This window comes from Mesocricetus auratus, unplaced genomic scaffold (assembly GCF_017639785.1).
Source record: "Mesocricetus auratus isolate SY011 unplaced genomic scaffold, BCM_Maur_2.0 Super-Scaffold_100004, whole genome shotgun sequence".
Classification (NCBI taxonomy): Eukaryota; Metazoa; Chordata; class Mammalia; order Rodentia; family Cricetidae; genus Mesocricetus; species Mesocricetus auratus.
The window spans coordinates 2,194,156-2,218,561 of record NW_024429189.1 but is presented as its reverse complement, the minus strand read 5'-3'; the positions used below and the strand labels follow the sequence as shown (position 1 = coordinate 2,218,561).

The 24,406-nt window shown below is 50.1% G+C and overlaps 1 protein-coding gene across 20 annotated transcripts in view; it reads left to right on the top strand.

Moving 5' to 3' along the window:
- Rapgef1 (Rap guanine nucleotide exchange factor 1) overlaps positions 1–24,406 on the top strand; it is a 114,859-nt gene that overhangs the window by 66,545 nt on the left and 23,908 nt on the right. For 8 of the 20 annotated variants that reach the window (XM_040745091.1, XM_040745099.1, XM_040745093.1 and 5 more), the window contains 7 exons: positions 7,307–7,395; positions 8,048–8,203; positions 8,619–8,766; positions 8,968–9,151; positions 10,802–11,287; positions 15,228–15,430; positions 17,570–17,725. In XM_040745091.1, the coding sequence (XP_040601025.1) occupies positions 7,307–7,395; positions 8,048–8,203; positions 8,619–8,766; positions 8,968–9,151; positions 10,802–11,287; positions 15,228–15,430; positions 17,570–17,725 (1,422 nt within the window). The remainder of the gene's footprint in view (positions 1–7,306; positions 7,396–8,047; positions 8,204–8,618; positions 8,767–8,967; positions 9,152–10,801; positions 11,288–15,227; positions 15,431–17,569; positions 17,726–24,406) is intronic. The other 12 variants (XM_040745102.1, XM_040745100.1, XM_040745101.1 and 9 more) reach the window with 5 other exon arrangements.

Here is a 24,406-nt window from a genome sequence, read left to right as displayed (position 1 = left end):
AGGAGTCACAGTAAGTCACAGTTATAGCAAAGCAAAGGCTATAGAGAGCCTGGAATTGGGGCCCAGAAGCCAAACTACAAATATAAATCCTAGTAGGTGAGAAGCAGAGAAGAAAGGAGGGCACAAAATAGAAAGAGGGGCTCTGTTTTCAGTTTGCCTTGTTTATTGTTGAGCATTATCAAGAGCCTCCTGTGTGCCGGTAGTGGGACAGACCTGCACACACAGTAATGAATGACAGTGTCACCGGCCCTAGCTTTGGGGAGCTTATCACTCACTGACAAAGAAATGTCCACAGTTACATAAAAGGATGCCACACGCCACAACGAGGAGTGTTTGTGCTACCAGAGGAACAAGGAGGTCAGAGAACCATCCCTAAGGAAAGCAGGTCAGCTGGCCTGTGGTATGGGAAGCTTCTAGAGTCAAGGAGTGAAATTGGTCAACTTTGGCATTTGTGATTAGAATATTATAGTAATAATAACGAATAATTAATAGATGCTATTTGTTTGTTTGGTTTGGTTTTTCTAAGACAGGGTTTCTTTGTGGAACAGCTCTGGCTGTCCTCTGTAGACCAGGCTGGCCTTGAACTCACTTACTCTTGCCAGCTTTATACTTGTAACAGCCCTCTGTGGTAGGCACCTTCCCTTTTGGACCATAGTCAGTGGCAAGCTCGTGGTTTCCATACATGTCTGTTGGGCCTAGACACTGAGTCGCCCTCTGCTGCCCCCTCATAGGAGATTTACCCAAAGGGTCCTCCTAACAAGGACACCTTATAAGCCCATGTCCTAGTGTATGAGGAAGCTGCCTCAGCCGCGAGGGCCAGGAGTGTGCAGATACAAAGGCTTTAGCTGGCTGTCTTCATCCTGCTTGGAGCAGAAATGGTGCATTCCTACAAACTGACTCACTAGTCCTTAAGGAGCTCATTCAGTTGTTAAATGGAATTCTTTTGGGGGTGGGGAGTGAAGACTGGAAATGAATTTGAAAGGCAGATTATTTTGATTTTGTTCCTACATGAATACTGTCATTTGCCACATAAATCTTCACGTAAATGCCGCTAGCTGTGTAACATTGGACAGGTGAGTCCTCTGAGATTCTTGTAGGTTTTTAAATACCCTGAAGGTGTGAGGGGAGAGAAGATCTTGCCTATGAAGTACCTGGCAAGTGTTGGGTAGCCAGCAGGCAGGGGCGAGCACTGCTGACCGCAGAAACTGTCACCAGAGTAGCTACATTTGCTAGTCTTAGATAAGAATTGTGGCTCCCTCCAGGGCAACTCACCAATTTCTGGACTGTGCCAATTAAATGCCCACTTCCCTTCTGACTTCAGACATTATACCTTTTGCTCTTGGAATTGTCTGGCCCTCCCTTCCAGCCTTCTGTATCCCCAGCCTCCAGCCACTCATATAGACTAAAAAATACTTATAATTTAAAATAATAATAATAATAGGGGCTGGAGAGATGGTTCAGTAGCTAAGAGCACTTCCTGCTGGTTTGGTTCTCAGCATCTATATCAGGCAGTTCACCCTTAACTCCAGCTCAAGTGGACCTGACACCCTTTTCTGACCTCTGTGAGCATCCAGACACTCACACAGACACATACACAGAAAAAAAATTAATGTCTTCTACTGAAAACCTTCAGGGAGCCATAGTTTTGTCATTTCACTGGGCTTGTATAGCAGACTCAGCTTGTGGCACAAAGGAACACCTAGAGGAAAGGACGTTTTCTGACTGTAGCAGCCAGGACAGAAAGCTCAGCCAAGGAGAAGCTGTGGCTGGAGAGATGTCTCAGCAGGGAAGCGTGCTTACCACCAAACCTGATAACAGGATTGACTCCCTCAAATTGTCCTCTGACCTCCACATGGGAACCATGGCACACATGCACATACACACACACAATCAACCCATCAATCAGTGTAAAAAAAATTAGACATAAAACTTTTGGAGGGTTTGAGCACAATCTGTGAAGTGCTTGCCACATGAACTACACATGTAGGAATAAGTTGGATCCTGAACACAATGTTTTGTTTTGTTTTTAAAGATTTATTTTATTTATTACATATACACCAGATTGAATTGTAGATGGTTGTCAGCCTCTATGTGGTTGCTGGGAATTGAACTCAAGACCTCTGGAAGAACAGTCAGTGCTCTTAACCTCTGAGCCATCTCTCCAGCCCCCTGAACACAATGTTTTAAAAAAACAAACAACAACAACAACAAAAAACTAGGTACAGCAGCATGTACCCGTGACCCTAGCACTAAGGGAAGTCAAGACAGCCGGGGCTTGGTTGCTTGGTGATGAGATAGTCTAGTCAAGTAGGCAAGGTCCCAGTCCAAAAGGAGACCCTATCTCAAAAGTAAGGTCGAAAGGTATTAACCTCTGGCCTCCACCCATGACACAGAAATAGAATGTTATGTTGCATATGTAAAGATCAGAGATAGATGAAGGCTAGTGTGTGATCTTCCGAGTGATCAAGGATGTGCCTATCTCACATTCCTGCTGTCGTTAGCACATGGATTCTATCCAGTGATTCAGAGTGCTTGTCTCCTCTCCAGCTACCATTGCTACATTTTGCAAGAGGAGGTGGACATTGTAGCTTCTCCTTTTAAGGAGCCTTCTTAGATCTTCTCGCAGAATTTCTTTTACATTTATTGGCCAGAGTTGCATCAGGCCCCACTAATTCCCCACATGGCCAGTCTGCTTTCTTCTCTTCAGTCACTGGCTCCCGAGACTGCAGGGTACAAATCCCAAGTAATACTTCCTTCCTGGTGTAGGGCATCTTGTTCTGGAAGGGCCACATGGTAGATATTTTAAACCTTTCAATCCACAGACAGTCTGAGTGGCACAGTCCTTGTTTGGTGCTTTTGTTTTTTGAGTCAGTCCTACCTTGAGTGCTTTCTAGAAACAAGTCCCAGGCTGGCTTTGGCCTTCAGGGTGTGGCTCGCTTTTTTCTTTTGGGTGTTTGTTTACAAGACAGGGTTTCTCTGTACAGCCCTGGCTGTCCTGGAACTCATTCTGTAGTAAAGGCTGGCCTTGAAATCGCAGAGCTCTGTCTGCCTCTGCCTCCTGAGTGCTTGGATTAAAGGTGTGCACCACCGCTGCCTGGCTAGGTTTGCTTTTTTAAAAAGGTTTGCTTTCTAAAATCTAGGACCCAGGTGGAGCCTCTGTGTACCAGTAGCAGCAGGTGGATGTCTCCTTGAAACTTTGGGGCTTTGGGTTATTTTAAATTTTATTTTTACTTATTGTGTATGTGCCTGCTTGTCTGTATGTGTGCCACATGTGTGCAGTGCCCACAGAGGCCAGAGGAGGCATCAGATCACCTGGAGCCAGAGTTACAGGCAGTTGTAAGCCGTCCTGTGTGGTGCTGAGAACTGGACTTGGGTCCTCTGGAAGAACAGCCAGTGCTCTTAACCACTGAGCCGTCTCTCCAGCCTCATTTTGTTCATTGAAAAAATTTTAAATTTATTTTAGAGTTATTGCCCCTGAAAGCTGGCAGTGTAGTTATCAAAGGCACCCTCATAGTGCTGGTCAGCATGTCCCTCAGCCCCTTGGAGTCCTGTAAAACTGAAGACCAGAGCCCTGTCAGTCTATTAGTGAAGAAAGGACTAGATAACACTGTGCTTCCAACAAAGGTGCCCCGTTGGTAATAGGTGGTGGTGACTGCTGTGTCCCAGAGTTTTCAGGCTATGACATGTAAAGGGATTCTCTGCTAGTTTTCCATCAATGCACAGACTGTCTGAAAGAGAAAACTCCCCTTCTGGTTGTTGTGCAAAGCTTGTTGTTGCCTTCCTTGCATGTAGGGTTTTCACAATCACGAGTGCTTCCTAGCATCCTCTGTCCCTGTGTTGCTTGTTTTAAAATGTCCATGCAGCTCCCTAGCTGGCCCTGATCCCACCCATCGCCATTACAGGGTGGCACCTGAAGTCCCCTGTTTTAGACCTGTGTAAGGAATGCCAGCTGCTCCTCAAACAGTCTTTACCCATCTCCATCCATGCCTCGTGTGTCAAGCCCTGTGCTTTCCTGGCTGTGTGTACAGCTGAAAACACTTCCTCAACTTGCTGCTTCTCACTGCCACTTTTGATGTGGGCAGAGAAGGTGCCTTGTTGTCTCCATTAAGTTACTCGGGGCTGGATGTGGTGGTGCAGCCTTCAATCCCAGCACTCAGGAGGCAGAGGCAGGAGAATCTCTGGGATGGAGGTCAGCCTGGTCTACAGAGCTCTAAGACAGCCAGGACTACAAAGAGACCCTGTCTAAAAACCACAGAGCAAAACAACAACAGTTGCTCTGTGGCTGGCCACTCCTGTGATCATGTCCTGTAGCTTCTGTCACAGGAATCCACCCCAGTCCTCACTGGCCAGTGTCTGTCACATGTCAGACACTGACCCTCTTCCAAAGTATGTGGCACTGAGCCTTGGTGTATAACCACAGATTTCTTGTGCCCTGGCACCGTACCCAGAGACCATAGTGCCAGAGAGTAGATAGGTGTGGATCTGAGGTGGAATGAAAGGTCCAGGCTGCAGCTAGTGTGCTTCCAGTGGACTAGTCCCTGTGAGAATGAACACAGGGACACCAGAGTGCAATAGTCCCTGTGAGAATGAACACAGACACCAGAGTGCAATAGTCCTGTGAGAATGAACACAGGGACACCAGCAGCCATACTGTCCTTGGGTTCTTTGTGCCAGGACCATCACAGCAGTGTGGCCCCTCTGCCACTAGAGTCTTTGTATCATCCTCAGGAGAAAACAGAGAGGAGGGGACGCTCAAGCTCAGAGCTGGTGCTGACTTGTTAAATCATTCAAGCACTTCCGTCTCTACAGTCATGGTCAATATGAATGGAATGAACATGGGAACATTTCATGTTCTTAGGAAGATCTTCTCCAAATGTATTTTTGGCTTTTGAAAACTGATTTTTGGGCTGGAGAACTGGCTCAGTGTTTAGGAGAGTTAAGAGCACTGACTGCTCTTCCAGAGGTCTTGAGTTCAATTCCCAGCAACCACATGGTGTCTCACAACCATCTGTAATTGAAATCTGGTGCCCTCTGCTGGCCTGCAGGCATACAAGCAGACAGAACACTGCTTATGTAACAAATAAGCCTTTTTAAAAAAAAAGAAGCCGGGCGTTGGTGACGCACGCCTTTAATCCCAGCACTCGGGAGGCAGAGGCAGGCGGATCTCTGTGAGTTCGAGGCCAGCCTGGTCTACAAAGTGAGTTCCAGGACAGCCTCCAAAGCTACAGAGAAACCCTGTCTCGAAAAACCAAAAAAAAAAAAAAAAAAAAGAAAGAAAGAAAAAAAAGAAAAAAACTAATTTTCATTGAACTAATAGTTGATCTCAATTTATAGTTGTTGGTAGTAGAGTCCAGAGCAGTCTTTCTAACTTGCCTCTGCCACTCTCCCATGTTCCCCAGGCAGTAGGCGAGGAGGCAGTCTCCTTCTAGCTGCTTCCCCTTCCCATCCCTCTATCACTCACTCTGAGTTCTGAATTGTGGGAACAAGTAAAAGAAGCCCCCTCCCCTTCCTGTGCTAACCTTAGGCTCCCAAGGATCTTGCTTCCCATATGGCTCCAAGAACAGAATGGGATGAGCCTGGTTTGGTTCCATGGACATGCCTGTCATGGTGTAGGGGAGACAGTTTTCTCAGAATTAACCTAGGTCTGTTTTAGAAAATGTAGAAGATACAATTTGAAAGGGGAGGGTGATCTTGTTTCCAAAATTTGGAGTGTACCCCAGCAAAGCAGGTAGGGCTTTTCTGCAGCCCGTGGTCCCAGAATTGCACCGTTTCTTCATGCTGTGGCCCATGTTCCTGCTGGGTTATATCCCCATTGACTATAGAGTATTGGGTTCTGTCACATCTACATACTTGGTACTTGGAGTGAGTGTTAACTGTGGGCTGTAAAGTCTCATTTTACCAGCAGCTGCATCCTCCATAGCTGAGCTCTTGCATATATCCATGGCAGTTTCCTCAGACAAAATTCTTCTAACAAATGTGAGGCTTTCTATATGTACCAGTAGGTAGGTCATCCACTACTGACACATGTGTGCTGCCAGAGTGATGCGTCATTCTGACACTGTCCCACCCCACATCGCCCCGTGTCTGCAAGTGTCTGTTTTATTGCCATCAAACGTGAGAAGCTTTCATGATCATGACATCCTTCCATTTGTGACATTCCTCTTTAATATTTCTTTTTGTATGTTCATCTTCTTCCCAGTTTTTCTGTTGTCAGAAGAACCTGCTTTGGTCCTGGGCAGGGAGATGTGGCTAGGTGACCCACCTCTGTGTCCTCGGCAGTGGCATGTTCTTCTCTCGTGCCCACAGGTCATCACCAGAATCACCCCATCTAGGGAGGGTGAGGAGGTGGTGTGTAGAAAAGCACTGCCCAGCAGTGGGAAAGAAACCGGGGCTCCCCGAAGTGTGGCAGCTAACTCAAGCGCAAGAAGGTGGATTTCTGAGGCAGGTTAGCCAGGAAGGGGTGGCGGGAACATGAGGGACTGCAGGAAGAGTTTCTGTCCTGAAGTTGACTGTGTTAAGGATTGCACATGGACTCACACACTTGGATTTCGTGGTGTATGAATTTGGCCTCCACAAAGATTGGAAGTTAAAGCTGAAGTGATAGCTCATTCTGTAAAGTTCCTCCCGCACAATCGTGACCTGAGCTCAATCCCCAGAGTGCACAGGAACCAAGTGTGCTGGCCACAGTTGTGATCCCAGCACGAGGGAGTCAAGCGACAGACAGATCACTAGAGCTCTTTGGCCAGCTAGCCTCACCTACTCCATGATCTCCAGGTCCTGATCAGCCTCTTCTTGGTTATTTCAAGTGCCATTGTGTTTATTTTCTCTCTGCTGAGTCATATGACCTTTACTCTAAGTCCATTGACAAGAAGGTTCCCAGCCAGTCCACTGGGTCTCCAGTTCCTGCTTCAACTGAGTCAGTGCACCTGGGGAAAACACTCAAAGCCAGACACCAGATGGCTAAGGGCACCATGGTGCATAACGTGACAGCTTTAGGGAACCAAAAATGTCTCCCGCTCCCTCCCCAGACTGCACAGGAATTCAAGTGTGTAGTGGTCTGTTCATCTAGAGACTGAGACTTGCCATTTCTCCTTTCAAGAGGAAGTGCATGATGTAGTAGGAACTTCACGGTGTGCTGTGATGGTATTTTTAGAGAGAAAGAGACACATTAAGAACTGTATGCATTATCTATATGAAAAGTGTGTGAGCATGAAAGTGGGACTCAGGAAGCCCTGCCTCTTGCTGAAGGTACAGTGGGATCATTCTACCTCTCTCTTTTCCTCCTTTTCTCTCTCATGGAGTACAGGAGCTAGTCAGGCTAACCATTGAGAAGCAGGGGCGGCCATCACCAACAAGCCCAGTGAAGCCTAGTTCCCCAGCCAGCAAGCCTGATGGGTAAGTCTGAGCAGACTTCTGTCACTGAGGTCCCTGTGGGACCAAGCACTTGCTTTGGGTCTGAGCCCACACTTGACAAAGGGTAGGAGCCAGGCAGTCAGAAGAAGCATTTGAGGGACCGTGAGAGTAGCCCCGGTTCCCTTTCCAGTCTAAGTTTTGGTGAGTACCTGATGCTTTAAAGTGTGTATTCCACAGAAGTTTCCAAGTGTTGCCTTGTACTTTACAAGTTCAACTGTGCAAGAGTGTACAAAAGGAAGTGATTGCCTGTTCTTAGGCCTCTGGCGCCTGTCACTGTGCCATGAACTCCCAAGAGCTTGGGTGAGGGGTTGTGGGAGATCGTGGATTGTTTGATTAACTCAGTTAATGGGATATTCATACATGGACTTAACTGCGAGGCCAGTGGCATGGTGTTTTCTGAGTAAGATGAGGACAACCTTACTGTTTTGCCTTAGTTTCAAGGATTAGCCCATGTTAAAAATTGGACACTTTGTTTTAGAACAGACTGGTAGCTGGTCAGTCTTGAGTCCGTGGGAACTCAGGACTGTGTGGAGCTGCTCCTCAGCCCATCACTCCCCCAGCCCCCACCTCTCGCTCTCAGGGTCCACATGCTCTCTGACAGTGTGTGAGCCCGGTTCTTTTTCCATTTCTCCAGCCACCCTGAGCTCCCTCTGACAGACCGGGAAATGGAGATTCTGAACAAGACGACAACAGGTGTGTCACCATCCGCTGAACTGCTCCCAGACTCCACTAGTGAAGAGGTCGCACCCCCTAAGCCCCCCTTACCTGGCATTCGGGTGGTTGATAACAGGTAATTATCCTAAACTTCTGAGGAGTTTTTGTTTTGTTTTTCTAGTGCCTCCCCATTTATGACCTAATGTGGGGAGAAGATGGTAGAATGAGTGAAAAGGATAATGGTGTGCTTGGGGTAAGACTTAGGACTTTGTCTCTTAGATGCCCCAGGGGCTGGCACTATGGAGAAAGGAGTGTCTCTGAGGGTGGCCAGGCTCTGCGCTCTTACAGCTTACCTCTAGTGAAACCGGGCATGATTTACTGCCGAAGGAAGAGAATCTCTTTTGGTTTTGTTCTTTTGTCATTCATGTAGTGATTGGCAAGAGGGAAACAGGAGGCAGTTAAAGTGTGGAAATTAGGTGTGGAGAAAGAGCTTCACTTGTGTCTTGTTCCCTAAAACCGTTTTAAACCCCTCTCCTGTTTGTGATGTGCAGTTTGCCTGGATTTTCTGTCTCTTCTAGTCCTCCAGCATTACCACCCAAGAAAAGGCAGTCAGCTCCATCCCCTACCCGAGTGGCTGTGGTAGCCCCTATGAGTCGAGCTACCAGCGGCTCCAGTTTGCCGGTTGGAATCAATAGGCAGGTAATGCAGTCCGTTTTCTTCTGGGGAAGGGGACTGGAATTGGGGCCTGGACATTGAGTCCAAAAGCTAAAGCTTTAGCTACTAGCTAAAGATAGTCTGGCATCAGAGGTGGCCTCTGAGCCGGTGAGCCTGCCAGTTGCCTGTCCCTGGTCTCTGCTGCCCTTCCCAGGATGACCAAGGCTCCTTTGCATTCTTCCCTAGGACTTTGATATTGACTGTTACTCCCAGAGGCGCCTGTCAGGAGGCAGCCGCTCCTGCGGTGGTGAGTCTCCTCGCTTGTCCCCCTGCAGCAGCACAGGCAAACTCAGCCGGTCAGACGAGCAGCTGTCTTCCCTAGACAGGGATAGTGGGCAGTGCTCACGGAACACAAGCTGTGAAACACTAGGTAAGCCTCCACAGCCCTCCTCCTTCCTCCAGAGCTGCCTGGGTCCTTTGATTCTGGGCCTGAGTCAGCTGATTTCCAAGCATTAACTAGGTGACCTTGGTCAAATCCTTTAAAATCCAAGCCTCGGTTTCCTCCTCTGCAAAATGAGGATGGTGTCTGCCGTGGAAGAGGCTGAAAGTATGTATGAAATCACCAAGCAGAGTCACACAGCAGATGCTCAGGCAGGCACCCTCCTTACAGGTGGCCTGGCAGTGTACATCCTGACTCGGTCCATGTGTACATAGGGTTTTCTGTGAGTCCTGAAGTGACTGACAGAGGTTGAAAGCATCAAGCAGCCTCCTTATCCTTATTGGCACCGGTACCAACCTGTTTGTGTCCTGGGATCCTTTCCCTTCTGAGAAAGTGTCCTAAGCACACAGGAGAAATTGTTGGGAAGGCTTCTGTCTGAGGAGGCTAAACTACAAAGAATTAACTGGTGATACTCTGGAGACCCTGGTAGGAGTCACTAGTGGGAATCAGATGAATGATGGGACATTGCTCTGATGAAGAAGCCAGGAGCTAGTGAAAGTCACATGGATGTTGGGGCATGGACAAACGCCGAGACCAACGACATGCCGTTTTCTTACTTAAATTAAAAAGATGGGAAAAGGGTGGTACATGCTGGAACTTGGAAGGCAAAGGCTAGAGGGTTTTTATAAGTTCCAGGCCAGCCTGTTCTACAGACAGAATTTCAAGGTAGCCAAGGCTACATAGTGAAACCATGTCTCAAAAACAAGCAAACAAAAAAATGTGGGGATAGGATCCTGGGGAAAAAAGGAACTTTAAGACCTTTCACTGGCCAGTCATGGCACATACCTTCTATCCCAGTATTCAGGGAGCAGAGGCTGGCCGATCTCTCTCTGTGAGTTCAAAGCCAGCCTGGTCTACAAAGTGAGTTCCAGGACATCCAGGGCTACACAAAGAGAAACCCTGTCTCAGAAAAAAAAAAACTCTCCCCCCCCAAAAAAAACTTTCGAGAAAATACATCAAGATGTAAACTATGATGAGCATCTCTGAGTTCTTATTTTTCATAATCATTTGCCATTTTCCTGCAATAGTCCTGTATATTTTATTTGTTAAGTAACCAAGTTGGAAAATGCTGGGGATATAGCTCAGTGATCAGATTCATACACAAGCCCCAGAACACCACCACTCCCCAAAAAGAAAAAAGTCACATTTCATATTTGCGTGTGCATGCATTAAAGTACAAGACACAGAGACCAGTATAGCACACAGCCATCTTGCCACCTCTTTAACTGCTATAGTCAGTGGCAGATAAAGAATATCCAGGTAAGGGGCTGGAGAGATGACTCAGTAGTTAGGAGCACTGGCTGCTCTTCCAGAGAGTCCAGGTTCAGTTCCCAACACCACATAGCAGCTCACAGCTGTCTGTAACTCCAGTTCCAGAGAATCCAATACCCTCACACAGACATAACACCAATGCACATGAAATAAAATTAGATAATTTAAAAAAAAAGAATATCTGGTTAAGTAGAAGCTCACAGAAGAGATCAAGCAATACCCTCTGTCCTCTGAGGGAGACCGAGCAAAGCAGGTGGGTGATGTTCCGGAGGCTTGCAGCTAAGGGCTGTTTTCCTGTTTGGTTTGTAGATCACTATGACCCCGACTATGAATTCCTCCAGCAAGACCTCTCCAACGCAGACCAGACCCCTCCACAGGCGGCCTGCAGCCTCAGCCCACTGCCGGAGTCCCTGGGGGAGGCTGGGCCACCATTTCTTGGCCATCCATTGCAGCTGCCTCTGGGCAGCTGTCCCCAGCAGGAAGGGCAGCAGACAGACACTCCACCTGCCCTTCCTGAGAAGAAGCGCAGGAGTGCAGCCTCCCAGACTACGGACAGCTCTGGCTGCAGGGTGTCCTATGAGCGACACCCTTCACAGTATGACAACATCTCAGAAGATGACCTGCAGAACCCAACCCCAGTCCAACCTGTGCCCTACACACCCTTTGCTGCTATCCTGCCCTTTCAACAGGGAACTTCCCCAGCCCCTGTTGAGTTTGTGGGTGATTTCAGTGCTCCAGAGTCAGCGGGTGACCCCGAGAAGCCACCTCCTCTACCAGAGAAGAAAAACAAACACAGTAAGTTCTCTGCACACTCTGTAAGCCTAAACAATTATGTGTTTTGCCTAGCCCAAGCATGAGACCAAAACCAAGCCCATGGCCTCATTCTTTTATATAGGATAGGCTCATAGGTACACATGTGGATGTTTCCAGGGGCCTGATGCTATCACTATTCATGGTCCTTGAAAGTCTGATTAGCTCATCTCTCCTTTGTGGTCTTTAAAATCACAGGCCTGATGCTCCCAAGTGTCTCTCCTCTGTAGATGCAATTCATTGACCCTTTTGGCCTGAAGACGTAGTGACAAAGGCAACTGAGTGCCGTGGCACACAGAGCAGCATTGCTGTAACATGCACATGAAATGGACATTTGGGTATACACAGGGCTTGGCCAGCGTGGACAGGCTGCTCACAGTGACATGGATCAGAGCTGACTGGTGGGAGGGCTGAGATCAGCTCTTGGCCTAGATGTTTTAGTAGATGGGTGTCACTGCTGGGTGGGTCTGGAAGGTAGACTTGTATTTTGGATGGTTTCCAACTGTAATTTTGCCATAGCATTACTAAGTAACATTCTGGACATTCCGTCTTTTCTCCTCCCTCCCCAACTGCTCCACATGGGAGATTACAGGCCATACTCCCATGCCTTCTCCCCCGCATCACTAACACTGTCCTCAGATTTTCTCTGGCAGACCAGATGTCACCATTTTGATGTATGTAGCCACATCAGCTGCAAAACCTGATGGTCCTCTTACCCTGGTATAAATCCAGCAAGAACACCTAAAACTAGATATTGAACTTCTAACTCCCTGATGAGGGCTTCCTGTTCCCAAAGGAAGGCCTGCCTCACTAAACCCAGCAGAGTCATTCTGGGACCAGAGGGCCCTAGTTTGCAACCACACCCCCCACACCCAGGGTGTCTCACAGCTTTGTCCTAGCCTTGGTGGAGTGGTCCCCAGCCAAGAGAGAAGGCTGGCCTGCAAACTGGTGATGTCATTCCATGTGTCCTGTAAGCTGGCTAGTTATAGACCGAGCTCTGCTGAGAAGACACCTAGCAGTTGGGAACACACCCTTGCAGGGGACGGGGGGCTCTTTCTCATCAAAGGGTCCTGTGGACTAGTGTGTGGGACAGGATTGTACCTGTTGAAGTGTACTGCTTGTAGCTCTCAGAACAAGAGTGGGCCGAGCTTCTCCAGCAGGGCCTACAGAAAGGGAAGTAGCTGATAGAGGATGGGGCAAGGCCATTGTTTCTGTTAATCTCAAATCTCAGGGGCTGAAGTGTTTTTTGGAGCTTGAGAGGGTGACTGAAGCTCTATCCTGCTTGACCAGAGTACTTTCTTATGCAGATCCCTTAGGACAACCAAGGGTTCGCATGTAATGGCGCAGAACAAAAGCTTACATAGTTAGTTCTCCAGGCCAGGTTTCAGAGGTGCCAAAACTGGTCCTCAGAGTAGCAAATGAGAGGCAGTGTGGGGTTCGAACCTCACTGAGGTCTGAGTATACTGAAGCCCAAAAGGATGGGCTTTGCCCTCTATCCTAAGACCCACTGTTTTCAGTAGAGGTCTCTTTTTTCCTTTCTTCCCCATGCAGGGGTCATTTTTCTGTGTTCAATGTAAGAGCCCAGAACTTGAAGCATCCTGAGCTCAGTCCTGGTCCAGTCTGTCCTTCACTCCCAGAGGGGACCATGGGAGAGTTCCACCTGTGATGGGCGGAAAGCCTCAGAGAACTGCTTTTGAGAGAAAGAATGAATAAATGTCATCGCTTATATCTGGAGCCTCTAAAGCAAGCTCATACATGGCAGTTCTGATGTCATAATATGTCTTCACTGAGAGCGGTGCCCTGACATCATGATGGACCCTGGCTCCTTGTTAAGAGTAGTCCCTGGGAGCACCTGAATAACCCTGATTGCTCCCAGAGTCCAGGTGCCTGCAGCCAAGCATCCCTATCTTGTAGGCTCCTCTGGCCCTGAGCAGCCCACTGTGGAAAGGGCCCTTTCCCTAGTTCTGGAAGGGTTGGCCTCTTGCTGTGCTTTGTGTGCAGCTAGCAGGCCTCTACCAGGGCCTCAGCACCAGGAGTCCCAAAGGCCTGAGGATACCCAGTTTGATGGCATTGTTGGATAGAGGGGGTTGCTTGGTCCTTCTGGAAAGCCAGTGGCGGGGCTAGAGTCACTCCTAGGCTGTGACCGAACAAGGATACAGTAGCAGCACTATGGGACTCTCTTCCATGTTCAGCCATGGGGAGCACAGCCATGTTCTGTCAGTACGCCGCAGAGGTGGCAATTTCTAACTATCAGAAAAATGTCCACATTGCAGAGCACATGCTCCTGGCACTTGGGGATGCAGAAGGTTGTGTCCCTGTGTCTTCCACACATTGACTTAGGTCCTTTGGTCTGAGGCCCAGGGTCTTTGCGTCACAGCTGTCATTCCTGCTTTCTCTATGAGTGAAATGATACTCAGCCCTAATCAGGTTTCAAAGTACCAACTATGTCCTTGTCTCTACCATCCCTTCTGTGTATTCGGGGATGCCTAGAGTAGAGATGATGGTTCGGGACAGATGGAATGTTCCAGCCCTTTTCCCAGAGCCCTCTAGTTCTAGCTCAGGGCCCTGCACCTGCTGTGTAGAAAGTGCCTGCAAGGATGAGAGCATGAGCTGTAACAGCTGAGCTTTGATTCTCTGGCCTCTCAACTCCCCAAGCACATGAGGTCCCTGCTGTTGTTGGCTGCCACCCTGCTGCGGCAGAGAGGCTGTGACAGCCTTGCCAGGCAGACAGGTTGTAACAGGCAGCTCTGCTGGGAGACATCAGCTTATCCTCCCTGTGCAAGGATGGTGGTATCGGGTGGGGGAGATGTATTAGTTAGCATTTGTGCACTTTCTCTCCCACCCTCTGTCCTCTTGCTGGTCTGCCTATGTCCCTTCAGCTAGAAAGGAAGCCCACTGAGCTAGAGGTGCTTACTGGGAACATGTTTCATTCACCCATTCTACAAATGTTTGTGGACAGATCAAACATGCCCCTGCCCTGCTAGAGCTGGCTGTTAAGTGGAAAGCAGTAATCCTGCTCCATCTTTTTTTTTTTTTTTTTTTTTTTTTTTTTGGTTTTTGGTTTTTGGTTTTTCAAGACAGAGTTTCTCTGTGTAGCTCTGGCTGTCCTGGAACTCGCTCTGTAGACACAGGTTGGCCTTGAACTCAGAGATCCACCTGCCTCTGCCTCCCGAGTGTTGGGATTAAAGGTGTGCGCCACCACCACCCAGCTCCATCTATTTTTTAAATGCTGTGTTCTGCATCACTATCATATTCCTGTCTGTCCATCACTGAATGGTCAGGCCCATTCCCAAGTGCATCCCTGCAGTGGTAGGGGGAGTTGAGAGGGAAACAGGGGTGAAAAGAAGGTTGTAGATGGGGATACCCACTCCACCCCCACCCCCCACCCCCAGCACAGCAGGTCAAGGGCAGGACTTGGAAACATCAGGAGCCTTCTGTGTGTTCATTATCTGAGACTAACCCCAAGGGCAGGCTGAGGCTGAACAGCTCTTCAGAGCCTTGGGTACTGCTGAGCTTGGAAACCCCCAACACCTCTGCAGGAAGAGTGCAAAGTGCCCCTTGTGCTTTCTTTAACAGAGCTTTAACTTGTGTTTATAGAGCTGTTTAAGGCTCACAACAACACTGAGTGGAAAGTACAAAATTTTCCCATATTCACAACCTCCCCCAATGTCGATACCCCTGGCAGAGTGGGACATCTGTTAATAGTGGCAGAACCTAACTGACAGGCATCACACCCAGAGCTTGCCATGCACAGAGGCCTCTGTGAGTGTGTGCAGCTGGGCGATGGCACATGTCCACCTTTGTAGACCCAGAGTAGCATCCCTGCTCTGCGAGGCTCCGAGCTCTCCCTGTAGCATGAGAGCTGGCCGGGGTGGCTCTGTGGGCTCCACTCTGGTGAGAGAACAGCAGCCCCCTCTGTCCACAGTGCTGGCCTACATGCAGCTGCTTGAGGACTACTCAGAGCCACAGCCCTCCATGTTCTACCAGACGCCGCAGAGTGAGCACATCTACCAGCAGAAGAACAAGATGCTCATGGAGGTCTACGGCTTCAGCGACTCCTTCTGTGGCAGTGACTCTACGCAGGAGCTGGCCCCCCCACCCGCCCTGCCCCCCAAGCAACGGCAGCTGGTAAGCAGTTCCCCATCTGTGTCCTTGGCACTGCTGCGGGTGACCAGAGCTTCCAAAACCGGAGCGGTCCTGCTGGGGCCAGGTTGAACCTGCTTTTCACTCATTAGGTGTGTTCAAGTCACTGTGTCCCACGTGGTGCCTGCACTCCCTCCCCAGATACTCTGAGCAGCCTGCCCCCCACACTGTTGCCTTCCTGCCCTGGCAGCGAAGGGCCTCCTCCCCCAAAGCAGCCTGTGTAGCTGGGGCGGACTTGTGCTCAGAGTGTTTGATTTCCCTGCTGACAGTCTCTGTGTCTTCCCTTTCTTCTTTGGCTCTGACACAGACCTCATAGATAGGAGAGGCTCCATCAAAGCACAGAGCGCTGTCTGTGTGCAGCCATCTGTGGACTTGACTTCCATAATGGGCCTAACTGTATGCAGTGACTTCCATCCCAGTCCTGGCCAGGGATGGCCCCATGGGAACAAGTTCCACTGAAGCAGGGTGGCTCCAGACAGAGCCACTTTGTGCGACAAACCCAGCAGTGCCCTCCTTTGCACACCTCTGTGATGGAGCCTGCCTGGCTTGCACACTCACCCCGGTGGCAAAGCACCGAAGCTGCTTCCAACCTTGTTCTCCTTGCTGCTGGTACACACTGGGCTTCAGGGTCAGAGCCCTGCTCCAGCAAAACTCTGTAGAGCTCAAGTCTTAACCTTTCCAGAGCCGTGTGGGTTGCTTTGCTGCTTTTCTGGCCAGTCCAGTTTCTGGATAGAAAAGGGACATGCGTGGCAAGCTAAGCCCTTTTCTGTGCATTGTGAGAGGAAGTAAGCCCTGTTTGCCCTGGTGTCCTGGGACTTGGCCTGGGTTCTGAGCTGTTCAGCCATCACAGGCCATAGCCATCAGTTCACCAGGCATCTGCTTCTCCCGAGAAACTCAGCCTAACAGAGGCAGCCTCCTATAGAGATTAAAGGTTGAACAGGGACCCAGGGAACCACCTGCAACTCTAAACCATTCTGGTTGTTTCCCAGGTTGTCTTTATGAGAGTAGAAATGTGGGCCTGGGACCACTGCTGACCAGTCGTTACTGAAGTTGTTCATCCATGGCTGTGGGTTGCCCTGGGCGTCTCTATACTGAAAAGTCCGCAGACTCTGAACATACATGTGGGACAGAACCATTGCAAGGGTGTAACAGGAAGGCCACCTGACCCACCATACGGCGGGTTGGGGAGAGATCAGCCAACTAGTGACCTCTCCAGGCTGGCTCAGGTGCACAGAGCCCTCATAGTTCCTGGCATCCACAATGAGTAAAGGGAGGCAGGGAACTGGAAGAATTTATCCCAGGCCACAGCTGCCCAAAGACCTAGAAATCAAAGCCCAGCTCCAGGTGAGCCCTGGCCTCCCACAGGTCGGGCTGTGCCAGTTGCTGGGTGTGTCCTGTCTCCAGCACACACATATAGGAGTGTGCACATCTTACGCAAAAGAGTGGTGGCAGTTGAACTTACAGTGATAGACAGGACTCGGAGTGCTAGGTGCATGGTACTTCATTTAACCCTCCCCCAAATGTACACAGAAGCTACAAGAGTTCACTACAGTTTCCAAGTGAAGACCCTGACCACCAAGCTCTCTAAGACATGCCCACGATGTGCAGGGTTGGCCTGTGCCTTTAATGCCAACACTTGGGAGGCAGAGGCAGGCAGATCTCTGTGAGTTCAAGGCCATCCTGGCCTACGGAGCAAGTTCCAGAACAGCCAAGACTACACAGTGAAACCCTATCTCAAAAAACGGAGGGAGGGAAGGAGGGGAGGAGGAGGTCCAAGGCCAGCAGGTAGTCTCTGATGGGGACCAGACTGAAGCGCAGGTGAGGCGCAGATGGACTGACTCGGCTCTGAGCTCGGAGGCCAGAATGACCACACATGTCTACTCCACTTTGAATAGCCCACGTCTGTGTGGCTACAGCCCACTTGTCCTCTGCAGTCTTTCTGAAAGCTGATATTAGAATCCGTCACGAGGCAGAAGGGCAGGGCCTCTGGTCCAGGCAGCCTTTGGCGGAGTCAGGCAGCCTCTATCCCTTTGCAGGGTTAGTTAGACCCCACAGCTACACTGCCTATGCTGACCATTCTCTGCTTTCTCCTCCTCCCTGCCTTCTCGTTCACCCTCTGCCCAGCAGGCCTCCTATGCTGCTTCTTCCTTCTCTGTCTCCTACTGTGTCCAGCAAACTAAAGTGGCCTTCACCCCCGAGGACGGCAGTGCCGCTCAGGGCCTCAGTGTATCCGTGTCTAACTCCTTTCTCAACCGGCACGGCAGCTTGCCTGTGCCCTCGGTGAGTCACTCCCTCCCTGCTTTTCCTCACTTGGAAACGTGTGCGGTTAATGCTTGAAGCCTGTGCCTCCTGGACAACGGTGCCACCCATTACCAGTCCTGTCCGTCTGCAGACCCTGCCTGTCCACAGGAGAGATTCTGAATACTTGGTTCCCTGGGCCTTGGGGCCTGTGGTTGGGGGTACGGGAATGCCGGGCTGTGCTGTCCGGAGCATGACACTGGTACAGAGCACACCCATTTCTGCTCTTGTGTTCTGCTTTCCCTGGGCTGGGTTTAAGGGGAGTGATCCTCACATAGAAAGCAGGTAACTGGGTACAAGAGCGATGATGGTTAGGCGCCTTTGCTTACTTCATGCTGTGTAAACCGCTGACCGCCCATGGTTTAAGGCAGTAATCCTTTGTCTCTGCTCACATTCGGAGGATTCTGTGCTAGTCTGCCCAGGCAGACATCTTTGGGACCTGAGCTGGAACAGTTGGGCTAGTTTGTCACCACTGCCAGGCTGGTCTAGGCTTGTTCTTGTAGCAGCTGGCAGGGTTCCAAGGTAACAAATGGAAAAGCGTCAGGCACCCTGTGGCCAAAGCTCTGAACTGACGTAGGGTCACCACACGGTAGCCACTCAGTGGGGTCACAAGGACTACTTGTTGAGGGCAAGGGGAGGGATACTGACTGTCATCTTGACACAGGCCAGTGTGGGGAGGACTAAACAGTTCCGTGGTGACACAAAGAGACCTGGCCTTTCTGGAGTCTGCATTTGCCCCAGAGCTGAAGGGAAAGAATAGAGCCAAGCTCACTTCCCTTGAAAGCAGCTTGAGCTCAAGTATTAATGTCTTCCTGGGAATCACAGTGTGATTGAGAGAACAGTATCAAATCACATGACATCTCATGTACGTGGGAAGCTTAGAAGCTGTCCCACTGCCCTCTTGAGTTCCAGGCTCTAGTCTTGTCCTGGTTATCATCCTAAGCTCAGGAGGAAAGCAATGACTTCACACACACACACACACACACACACACACACATTTCCCTGGTGAAAAGCTTGGATAGATGACTGTAAAACTTGCCCAGATTCTCAGTTGTTTGTTTTCTGGTATCCACCTTTGTCTAGGGTTTGCAATTCAATGTCCAGGGCCTTCAGGAGGACCTTGTAGTGTGGAGCCTCCCTTCTCATAGCAGCAGTGCTGGGTGTATAGGACAGGCTGGGTTACCTCTGCCCTACCACACAGATAGCCTGGTTCCTCAGAAGGCACCTCTAGCAAGCTCCCTCCACCGACCTTGCAGAACTTGGTTTTAGACAATCCTAGCCCTTGACTGTTACACACACACACACACACACACACACACACACACACACACACACACACCCTAGGAGTAACTACTTCTGAGCTGTTAGTGGAAGACTGTGGATGAACTGGGCTGTTTGCTACAGAATTGCAGAACGTTCAAGGGCATTTTCTTAAGTTTAGGTCTGAGTGTGTCACCCTTGTGGAATGTTGAGGCATTTTGCATTTGTGACTCTGTATTCTTAGCTCCAGCTCTAAGAAAGAGTCCAAGGGGCCACACTTAAAGGATGTGTTGTTTCAATAAAAGGCACCGGGAATAATGGCTTCAATGTTTAGAGTGTGTGTCACCTAAAAGGTAGAACCCAAGGGAGTGATTTAGTGTCATGCCAGCTCATTACACAGTCTCTGGTTGATTCTAAGATGAACCTAGACATGGGGTTTCGCACCATGATCAGCAGGTGTGGGCTAGCTACAAGAAGGAAGGAAGTGGGTGGTCGCATGCCTGAGAGGGACTCATGGTTCAGTAGGCAGTCAGATAAGCTAAGAGAGACTGAGCTAAGCCAAGGTGTGGCTGACATTGGGAGTCACAGTAGAAGGACATGGGGAGAAAGAAGGTGATATGTATCAAAGGACAATTGGTGTCTGGGAGACAGATGACGAGGAAAGAAGTCAAATGTTGCAAGCCCAGGGTCTTGCTTCAGGGTTGATGGCCCGGCAGGAAGCCCAGGAGCCATTCTGAAGAGCCATCTGGCGCACAAGTATGTGCCCTGCGGTCGCGGGTGGGCTAAAGAGCAGCACCAGCTATCCCATGAGTCCTTAGGACCACACAGGACCTTTGTTCCACACGGCCCTTGGTGTTGACTGAGCCTGGAGTTGGTCCCTAAGTGGGCTGCAGCTCAGCTGCTAGGCACAGGGTTAGCCTCCAGCCCACAGCTCCTGTACTTTCCTGATGTGGGCGTCGTTCCCGAAGACGTGAGCAGCAGCCAAGAAAATCGCATGTCTTCAGGGTCATTAAACCTGCTTGTCAAGAAAGGTACTGAAAGCAGTGAGGAGGAGACTAAAGCAAGACATGTGGGAAGCCAGGAGTAGCCTTTGGTGCAGCCCAGGAGGCTGTCCCTGGCCCTCGTAACTGTGGCCTCATCCCACCATGGACCTGCTGTGTCCCTGTGTTTGAGAGGTGGCCTCCCTGCCTTCCCCAAGCTACCCAAGCCTTCACATGTGGTACAGGCCTTCTTCCTGACCTAGACTCTGCCTCTGTGGCTTTCCAGGCTCTGCCTCCCTGTAAGGTGTGTCCTCACTGTAGCCCAGCTGTGGAACTGCCCACCTTCCTCCCAGCTCCCTCCACACTGTGGCCAGCCATCCCCTTTACATGTCTCTTCTCTGTCCTGATCAATAGTGACAGCATTGAGACTCTTGGTGACCACAAGGGTGGCCAGTCCCCTGTATCCTGTGAGGCGGGTAGTAGAGGATCAGTCACTTCTCCCTTCCCCCAGGCCGCCTTGCGCCTCCTCTCTTCACTAGCATCCATTTTAGATGTTACCACCACCAAGACACCTGTTGAGATGCTAGGCTCTGTTGACAGGTTTCTTTCCCATCCAATTCTGGATAAGTACAATAGCTAGCTGGTTCATTTTGAGAGGTTATGTTTAAGTGCCCATAATGATACTAAAACAAAAATGTTTGGGATAAGAAAGCTAAGTACAAGCCGGGCGTTGGTGGCGCACGCCTTTAATCCCAGCACTTGGGAGACAGAGGCAGGCGGATTTCTGTGAGTTCGAGGCCAGCCTGGTCTACAGAGTGAGTTCCAGGACAGCCAAGGCTACACAGAGAAACCCTATCTTGATACCCCAAAACCACCCCACCCCCAAAAAAGCTAAGTGTATGTCATCATGGACCCCAGTATTTTGAAAAGGGCTATAAAGCAGCAGGTTTCCCATTCTGGACTCACACAGTCTTTTCTGAGCAGTTGGATCCAGGTTTGGGGGCTTCACACATGTCCTTCACAGGCCTCGTATAAACACTTGGCTTCTGTGTTGTGGCTGTAGATACAGCTAGAGCCACCTCCTGAGATGTAGGACTGGCTCCTTATACTCACTCCACCAATGCTCCTGTGTGTCTCCTGAGAACTATCCCTGAGAATTCACCCAAAAGCCAACACAGATACTGTGGGCACACCACCTGAAAACCAAACAGGAAGGGGGAGATGAAAGAGAGAGAATGGAGAATAGCAGTGGGCAGGAAGGGGTACACCCATGGTGGGGCATGAAGGCGGGCTCAGACTCACCCTTGCTTGTCCTATCTCATCCTGCCCTGAGCAAAGCAAAAATCACACCGACACTCGAGGAAGGTATGGGGGGTGGGGGCAGGGGCAAAGAGGTATTGTTTAGGGCCACTTCCCTCCTGGGTTGTTCCCTGGGCCTGCCTGGCTTCCCGGGTTCCCATAAAAGGTTCTTGGCATTAGCAGCAGCAGGGGTCTCCCCTTATGGGGGAGAAAGTGCCTGCTCTGTGGAAAGCCGCCTCATAGATCCCTGTCTCACTGGCTACACTTGGCAGTACAGTACAGTCTCCAAGCTCAGGTCTGATGTCCCAGGGTCTCTAGCTATTGTTGTGAAGACTTCTGTCTATCACTAGGCTGAGTTCCCTGAGGCCAATATGTAGCAGGTGATCAGTGAGTGTTCACTCTGCTTCACCTGACCATTTCTTCTCTTCTGTGCTGTAAATGGCTCCACAAACTCATGTGTACCCCCATGTTCATCATTCACCCAGCCCCCAGGTCCTTGCAGGCCTGCAAATCCTTTGGCCTGGAGCTGGCGCATTTCTCTCCTGCATGCTGCCATAGTCGCACCCTGCTCTGCTCTCCCATGCCCTACTTCTGTGGTGCAATACTCCCATCCCTGCAGCACCAGGGCCAGCACTCACATGGTCTCCTGAGGCTGCATCCAGCCCCTGAAATAAGCTATGGGCCCTGCAATAGGCTTACCTTATGCTTTTCTGTCCTTACAAAATACCCAGGCTTCGCAGGCCATCACTGCAGAGTGTGTATGCAGCCTAGACCCTGCTCTGCACCTCATAAAGCCTCCAACAAGGACAGACTTATCTTGCAGATCAGCAGGGTTCCCATGGTTCTCCCACCTGATGAAGGCCCCACTGAATACATTCCCAACTCAGAGAAGGGAGGGCAGGTCCAGTTTGCCTCACTATGCTAGGGACAAGGGAGTAGGATAGAGTCTGACTTGGGGCTTTCCCATAAGCTTCTGACATAGCTTCCCCAGGCTTACTGTTGTCATCTATGCCACAACGTTTTGGCAGGTCAGGGCTGTGGGACCAGCCCAGGACACCGAATGTTGCTATAGCACCCTACTCTATCTGACACCCAAGAGCCCAGCTTCCAGGAAGGTCATGTGATGGCGTAGCCCCTGAGGGCACTGCTCCTCACAGATGCCTACTGCCTTTCTTCTTTGTCACACTGCCACCTGTCCAGGACCTTCCTCACAGATCTGAGACCGAATATTTTTCCCATTCAGGATGTGGAGACAGCAAGGCAGAGAAGCTGAGTCACCATCTGCTTGCAGTCTTGAGCCAGAGCCAAGGTTAGAACTCACATCCCCTTCGTGAAGAGAAAAGTACAGCGTCAAGTTGGCGCTCGTAAACTATTTTGTGGCCAAGTAAATACTGAGATCCAGTATAGCTGATCAGAGATAACTCTTGGCTGGCTTTGGAGGTGTGTGTGTTGTCAAGCACATATGAGTATTCTAAAGGCATGCTAGAGGCCATCAGGTTGCCAGGGCCTCAAGCCCATGAGAATAGTTCCACCAATGCTGGACTGAGCGAAGCTCCCTTCTAGTCTGTAGGAAGTCTTTCTAAGAGCTGAGGCCATTCAGGCTGTACTTGAGTGAGCACTGAGTGCTCTGAAATGCAGTGGAGTTTGGGAGGCAATGTGGCAGGACCAGGGCTTTCACAGGAGCCTCGGAACCGCGGCTGCAGGAGCACGTTACAGAAGTGACTTCATCTGTTTTACACTCGGTCCACTTAGCTGTTCTTTTATGTCTTTGTTTTTAGAGTTTTCAAATGGTTTTTCAAAATAAATGCACCAAGATGTTTGTTTTAACGGAGAGGGTGTTTGGGCATTCTGTGGTGTTAATGTCACCCTTCTTGGTAAGGTCAATACTCATGTCACTGCCTCTCCTTGCCAGGGACAAAGACAAATGGCCTGTAACAGGTCTCATGTCTAGAGACTCGTGGCGTCAGCCTCAATCTACCACTTGGCTTTGCAACTCTGCATTTGTCATTAGCAGAGGAGCCTCAAATGAGAGCCACCCCTGGATAAGACAGCCCCAATATAGGCTTTCGTCAACAGGATGGGGAGCAGGAAAAACAGCAAGAGCACAAGGGGAGTGGGGAGCAGTGTCACCCAGGACATGATCATACCCCGTCTCTGAAGCAGCCTTAGCAGTCTCCCCAGGGAAGCAGCTGAAGCTTGGCTTCCTACCTAGCCTGCTGCTGCTGCTGCTGCACATCCCTGCTGAAGGCAGGGTGCTCTGGGCCCAGGGCCAGGGCTCAGTGCAGCACCCAGGGAGAGTCCAAGGAAACACTCCTAAATTATGAAAACAACATCCTGTTACTGTGTTTAGTGACCTTTTAAAACAACAGCTGTTTGGCCAGGCGGTGGTGGCACTCACCCCTAATCCCAGCACTTAGGAGGCAGAGGCAGGCGGATCTCTGTGAGTTTGAGACCAACCTGATCTACAGAGATAATTCCAGGACAGCCTGTCTCTACCTCCCGAGTGCTGGGACTAAAGGGTGTGCCACCACTACCCAGCTCATATCCATATTTCTAAGAGCATCTAAAACCTAGCCGTCCTGAGCATGTTTGATGCAGGGATGACCTGTCTCTGGGAGGTTCCCTGACCTGTAGCAGCATTCTTGCTGTCGTGCAAGCTGGGAACTCTGCAGGGCTGGATCAGATCCCTGCCTGTGCTCCGGTTCTCACTACTAACTACTGATGTGCAGGCTGCCCCCTCACACCCTAGCTGCCTGGCCGCTGGAGAATTAAGCTAAGTAGCTAGGAAATATGCTATCCTGCTTTCCCGCCAAGGTACCACAGACCTCACCCCCTCTATGCCAGGACTAAGAAAAAAGGTGTCACTGGAGCTTGACCATCATAGAATGGCTCTGCCTTTAATGAGTTGACTACAAGCAAACATAGGTTGCCTATCAGCTTCCACCATGTTTTTTACTACAAAAATCAGTAGCTCTTTTCAGAAGAGCCGGGTGTTGCTTCTATCTTTTCTATCTGACAGTCAGGGCTTTGCTCTGCATCCATCCCTGGCTTATGATGCCTACCCAGCACCATACAGTGCTTGGCGGAAGAACCCCCTGAGCAGATCGGGACAGATAGATGAAGG